Source organism: Elephantulus edwardii, unplaced genomic scaffold, assembly GCF_000299155.1.
Source record: "Elephantulus edwardii isolate Elephantulus edwardi_28Jun2011 unplaced genomic scaffold, EleEdw1.0 scaffold00067, whole genome shotgun sequence".
Classification (NCBI taxonomy): domain Eukaryota; kingdom Metazoa; phylum Chordata; class Mammalia; order Macroscelidea; family Macroscelididae; genus Elephantulus; species Elephantulus edwardii.
Window position 1 is genome coordinate 8581424 of NW_006399817.1, and position 7077 is coordinate 8588500.

The window sequence follows — 7077 nt, forward strand, 5'->3', positions numbered from 1 at the left end:
ATCAGGATTGACTTGATGCACTGGGTTTGGTTCTTCGCACAGTGTCACTGCAAAAGCACATTTTGCTAGAACTCTCCCTCTCTCATTGATGTCAAGTTGGAACTGACAGCAAGTTGACCCTCCCACAGGCTTCCAAGGCTACAAATCACAAGGAAGGAAATTGTTCATCTTTCTCATGAAGCCTCTGGTAGATTTGCACCACCAGGGAGTCAGTGACTTCGAGTCAGCAGCACAACCCCCTATAGACTACGGCTCCAGAGCATCCTCTTCCTAGAGAAAATTGAGAAGAAATGAAGCAATAAAGTGAGGTTTTTTCCTAATCTGTCAGTCTGTCACTATGTTTTTGGCCTTCCACCGCAATCACCCAGGGCTTCACAGAAATAGAACTTGACACAAGAGTAGTCCTGTGAATCAACAAGAGAGGATTCAATTTAGAGCAGAAGTACCTTTTAGCAGCTGACAGTTATATGTGCTTAGATTCCCGGCTGACTGCAATTCCAACCAACTTCCTCTTGGATGGTTGCTTATATTTACGACTTCAAACAACTCGTAAGGTGGGACCAGGATCTCCTTCCTGAGGGAGAAGTCTTCTACAGGTACACCCAGGCAAGTAGAAATGGCAAATACGGTTTGGTTCCCAAATGTCTGTGTCTTTTCCCTCAAGAGTGAGGCAGAGAGAAACTGACCAAATCGAATGACGGCACCTGGATGGGCTTTAAAGTAGGCATCCTCTGCTCCATGGTACGCCTTGTAACATCGCGTGCCATTCTTCCTGGCGATTTCTTGCCTTAGCAGTTGGATTGCTGAGGTCAGGTAGTAATGGAGGTATTTGAAATGGAACGAATGATTGTACTGCCACGTGGATCTGCCAGCACTGCGCGTGGCGTTAATGAAGTCGGAGCTAATGTTGCTGTTCAAAGTGTAAAGCACAATGGCCACAGCATGAGCAGTTGTCATGTCCTTGGGGAGAGTTTTTGCTTGGCTCAGCCAGGTTAAGTGCGCTCTGTGCCAGGAATTGGAATAACCCTTACGGCTTTTTAATTCGTTTGTGAAATAATCCCCTTGATTGAGCTTCTCCATGACCTGTTTGCTACAGCCTTGATACCGGTCATCAAAGGAACCTGGTGCCAAGTCAAAGTCAATCTTAGTTTCAACCTACAAGGAAAGAAAACACCTTAGTTTTAATTTTTCGATTCAGATGATGAGTGTGGTAGCAAATATGTTGTCAGATGAGGCCAAGTCTTCTCCTCAAACCAACATTTGCTCAAGTTTAGTCATAATCATTATATTGCCCGGGACTTCCTGTGTCAATGAAGTCTGGTAAAGATCAAATTTCAGTTTGACAAATATGACTGAAAGCAGAAAAGAATTTGTCACCCCAGGGAAAACATCTTTCTTTTTATGTCACTGAAATTACATATTTTCATATTGTTATTCCTTTGGAGAAAAAAAGAAGTAGCAATCTTATATTTCCCATTTTGTACTGTTCATTCATGAAAGTGTAAAATCTAAATTTGATACATACGTGGTAAAGAGCTTTATTTGAGTAAAGAATATCCTTCATAAAATTTAAATAATGAACAGTGTCATGCTTTTGTGTGGGACCACCAATAAATAAGAACCCTTTTCAGTTTCTGAAACTGTTGAAAGTTGGGAAGGCATTAGAGAGAGTAGTAATGAAAGCCAAAATATTATCTTTATTTCTAAGCCCAAGTTTGAGAACAAGATGAATGAGGCCGACACGCCCACTCAGTGGCACGTGGGACTGGATTGGGGCGGGGGTTCTGCCCAGGTAAATCTTATTGGTGAACAGAGTTAATTTCCTTGCTTTAAGGGCACTCCCAGGAGGTGGAAGAGCACAGCCAAACTCAGCATACCTGGTTCTTCTTCCCAAAGTCACCAATTAAATCAGTATGTCTGCCTTCTGCTCTGGGAGCGGAGTGAGTAAAGAAGCCCAGAGGTCAGGCAAGTATCTCCTCTTGGAAACCAGGAGTGGAAAAAGACATTTTTTTTCTCTTCATTGCTTTTGGGTTGGGGCTGACTCATAGCTGACTCCCTCACAGGTTTCTGAGGTGATTAATTGCACAGGAGGAGAATGCCTATTTTTCTCCATGGAATTACTTATACGTTTTGAACCACCAGAGAGGTGCCACTTCTACATTAATGCCCAACTCCCTGTGGATTCCACCACCAGAGACTCCACTTATCTCCAATAAAATTTACTTAGACAGCTAACTAAAATTACTTACTGAAATTTCAAACCAAACAACCCAATTGGTACTGCCATAAAATTGATTACAACTCATAGTGACCTTCCCTACGTTCCAAAGTTGTGAATCTTTAAGGGAGACTGTTTCTCTAAAGGAGCAGCTGGTGGATTTGAACTACCAATCTTTGCTTTAGCAGTGCAACACATGGTTGTGTGCTACCAAAGTCCTTTAGCAACCTTTAGAGCAGAGTTAACTGACCAGTATGGTTCCTAAGGGTGCAGATCTTTACAGAAGCAGATGCTACATTCATTGTTCTTCCACAGAATGTCTGGTGGGTTTGAACTACCAACCTTTAGGTTAGTAGCTGAATATTTTATCCCTTGTGCCACCAGTCTCTTATTGAGACTTGAACCCCAAACCAAACCCACTGCCATCAAGTTGATTCTGACTCATGCTGGCCTTATGGGTCAGAGTACAATGACCTCATTGAGTTTTCAAGGCTGTAAAATTTATTTTTATTTAATTTTATTATTTTTTGTGTGTGTGTACCGTCAAATTGGATCTGACTGGTACAGGAGGAGATTGTCCCTCCTTCTCCAGCAAAGCATCTGGTGACCGTGCACCTCTGGGATTGCAGTGCAGTTTCTTGCCACTAGAGCTCCCTAAAGCTATAAATTTTTACAAGGACAGACTCTATAGTCTTTCTTTTACAGAGCAGCTGAAGGGTTTGAACCACCAATCTTTTGGCTAGCAGACAAATGCCTTAATCACACTACCACTAGAGAGCCTTATTGATATCTGTTGTTATATGTCCAGCCAGAGTCAACTCAGTTGACTCTCCAATGTGTGTTCAGTGGTTCTAAATCTTGTGGGGGGAGATTGACCATCTTTCTCCCATGGAGTAGCTAGTGGATTTGAACCACCTGCTTTTGGGCTGGCAGGGAAACTCCTTACCAGAGCTCCCTATCTAGTGACAACTGAATGCACATTATTTTTTTTTTTAACTTTTTATTGCTATTTGAGTCAAGTGTACAGAGCAAATTGATTTTTCACTTAGCAATTCATACACATTTTATTTTTTGACAGTGATTATAATCCCATAATAAAACAGCACTATTCCTACTTCATTTCTATCTTTCTGGTATCCATGCTTCCCTCTTTCTATCTCTTCTTGCTTCCTGACCTTTATCCCCAGGCAAATGCTTCCCTTTTGGTCTTATATGGTTGTTTGTTTTAAGAAGTGCATTCCTGGCGAGCTCTGGTGGCCTAGTGGCAGGAAACTGCACTGCAATCCCAGAGGTGCGCGGTTCAAATCCACCAGATGCTCTGCTGAAGAAGGAGGAACAGTCGCCTCCTGTACCAGTCAGATCCAATTTGACGATACACACATAAAAAAAAAAAATAAATAAAATAAAAAAAAGAAGTGCATTCCTGTATCATTACTTTCTGTTGTTGTTGTTAGGTATGTTGAGTCATTTATGACTGTCCTATGAAGATAGATCTGAACTTTGCCCTAGCCTGTGTCCTCACAATCACTGTCATGCTCATGCCTATTGTTACAGTCCCTAGTCAGCCCACCTCATTCAGAGCCTTCCTCCTCTTGTCTAACTCACCACTTTTCCCAGCATAATGTCTTTCCCCAAAGACTGGCCCCTGCTGACAACCTGCCCAGAGTGTGTGAGACAAAGCTTTCCCATCCTTGTCTCTAAGCAGCTGTTTGGGTGGTTGCACTTTCTCCAGGACAGACTTGCTTGTCCTTTGGCAGTCCACGGGATAGGTGAGCACTCTTCTCTAACACCAAAATTCAAAGGCATCAATTCTTATGTCACCCTTATTCCCTGTTCAACTTTCAGATGCATAGAAAGCAATGGAAAATACCTTTTCACCTTTTAGGTCTCTCTGTTTATTGGGATCTACCAGCTGCTTTGCAGGAGAAGGATGGGCAATTTCCCCCCATGCAATTAACTGCCTCTGAAAACCTGCTGGAGGGTCATCTACAGGTCATTTCTGAATCAGTGGTAAACAACAACCTTGATTGGTTTAAAGCGGGGTCATGGAAAGGATTTCAGTCTCAGACTTGAAAGGTGACTAAGAGCCATAGTCTCAGGGTTCTGCCAAGCATATTAATTTGAAGTTAGAAATTTAAATCCTTCATCAAACATCCTAACTTTATCATTTAGACCCAAATTTGAATTCTCTGGACACCTAAGATGTTTATTTCCTGGCAGAGAAATGATATTTTTAAAACAATATTCAGTAAGGGGATAGATTAAGGGAGAGAAGGCTACTGTTAATGCCAAGAACGTTGGAGCAGTAACTCAACAAATGTGCCATGGAATTTTCACTGTGCTATTTACGATGTCATTTAATTATGGGTAATCTGGAACACATGTTTATGCGTAGACTGGTTTTCTTTGTTCCCTAGTATGCTTCTGGGCTTTTCCCTCTGTAAATGTGTTTAGTCAGGAAAAGCCAAGATTTGAATGTCATTGCAGTTATCATTAATCATAGATTATTTTGCTCAATATATACCTATTAGACATTTCCTATGTTTAAGGAGCTCTGGTGGTGTGTACTGGGTTGCTAACAGAAACGTCAATGGTTCCAATCCAGCAGATGGGGATGAGAGAGAGATTTGTAGTTTTCTCAATATCAGCAGTTAAAAGCAGGTGAAGTGCTGACTGTGGAACAGATCATCAATTCCTCATGTGCAAGTATAAATTGAAGTGGAAGAAAATGAAAACAAGCCCACAAGAACCAAAATATAATAACTTTGAATCTATCCCACTTGAATTTAACAATGATCTCAAGAGGAGACTTAAAGTATTGAAGACTAATTATAAAAGATGAGTTGTGGGATGGCATCCTACATGAAAGGAGGAAAAGGTCATTAAAAGACTGGGAAGAAAGAAAAAACTAAAATGGATGTAAGAAGAGACTGAAAATTTCACTCACACATCAAGAGGCTAAATGGTGAAGTAAAAGACGTGAATTGAAGATTTATAAGGGCAGCTTGTGAAGACAAAATCAAGTATGAAAACAAAATGGGCAAATAGCTGGAGTCTGAGAATAAAAAAGAACATACTTGGTATTTCTAAAGTTGAAAGAACGGAAAAATTCAAGCCTTAAGTTGCAGTACTGAAAGATTCTATGGGTAAAATATTGAATGATACAGGAAGCATCAAAAGAAGATGAAAGGAATACACTGTACCAAAAAGAATGGTTGATAGAGAACTATTTCAGGAGCTAACATAAGAACAAGAGCCAACAGTAATGAAGGAAGAAGGTCAAGATACACTAAAGGCATTGGTAAAAAATCAGGCCCCAGGAATCAATGGAATACCAACTGACATATTTAATAGATACAGCCCTGGATGTGATCATCAAACAATGCCAGGACATTTGGAAGATAGTTACCTAGCTAACTAACTGGAAGAGATCTATATTTGTTCCCATTTCCAAGAAAGGTGATTTAACAGAATGTGGAATTCATCAAACAATATTGATACCATGTGTAAGCAAAATCTAGTGGAAGATCATTCAAAAATGGTTAGAACAGTACACTTATAGAGAACTGTTAGAAGTTTAGGTTGGGTTTAGAAGAGTCCACAGCACCAGGGATATCATTGCTGAGGTTATATGGATATTGGCTGAAAGCAGAGAATACCAGAAGTATATCTATTTGTTTTTATTGATTATGCAAAGATCTTTGACTGCATGGACTGTAATAAACTATGATTAACATTGAGAAGAATGAGAATCCTACAACACTTAATTTATGCTCATACAAAATCTATATTTAGACCAAGAAGCTGTTGTCTGAACCAAGCAAGGGAACATTGCATGGTTTAAAATCAAGAAAGGAGTGTGTCCTTTCTTGCATCCTTTCTCCAAACCTATTCAATCTATATGCTGAGGAAATCATTTGAGAAGCTGGACTCTATGAAGAAGAACATGAAATCAGGATTGGAAGAAGACTCATCAACAACCTCTTGTAAGCAGATGATGCAACATTGCTTGTTGAAAGTGAGGAGAATTTGAAATGCTTGCTGCAGAAGATCAGAGACTAAAGCTTTATATATTAATTACATCAAGAAGACAAAAATTGTCACCACTGGGCCAATAGGCAACATCATGATAGATGGAGGAAAGATTGAAATTGTCAATGCACCAGTAGTCAAGAAGTTAAAGGATGTGTTGCAATTGGAAAATCTGCTCTCAGGGACCTCTCCAAAGTACTAAGGAGCAATGATATCAGTTTAAGGACTAAGGTTCATCTGCTTTAGGCCATGATCTTTTTCTATCACTAGTTATTCATCTGAGAGCTGGACAGTGAATAAGGGCAACAGAGGAAGAATCAATACTTTTGAGCTGTGGTGTTGGAGAGTACAGCTGACTATCCCATGGACTGTCAGAAAAACAGATTTGTCTTGGAGAAAGTACAGTTACAGTGCTCCTTGGAGGCAAAGATGACAAAGTTTTGTCTCAAATACTTTGGTCACTTTGTTAGGACAGGCCATTCCTTGGAGAGGGACAACATGCTTGGAAAAGTGGGAGGTCAGTGAAAGAGAAGAGGACCTTCCATGAGATGGATTGACACAGTAATGGCCGTAATGGTTTTGACTATGTCAGATCATGAAGGCTGCACAGGATTCAGATCTGTTATTTAAAGGCTTACTATGAGTTATACTTAACTTGATGACACATAACAACAACACACAGCAACCTGTAAAGATTTACAGCCCTTGAAACCTGATGGAGGATTTCCATGGGCCAGAATCCACTTGATTTGAGTAGGAAGTTTTCCTCTTTAAATTTTTATTTATGTTTTTTGTAGGAGTCCTTGGGTGGTGCAAAATGGTTAAGC

General features: G+C 40.2%; 1 protein-coding gene across 1 annotated transcript in view; it reads right to left on the minus strand.

Annotated features, from left to right (window-relative positions):
• Nucleotides 1–426: 426 nt before the first annotated feature.
• The window catches only part of ART4 (ADP-ribosyltransferase 4 (Dombrock blood group)), an 8644-nt gene continuing 1993 nt past the window's right edge, over nt 427–7077 (minus strand). Inside the window, exon 2 of the mRNA XM_006888477.1 lies at nt 427–1155. Within this exon, the coding sequence (XP_006888539.1) occupies nt 427–1155 (729 nt within the window). The remainder of the gene's footprint in view (nt 1156–7077) is intronic.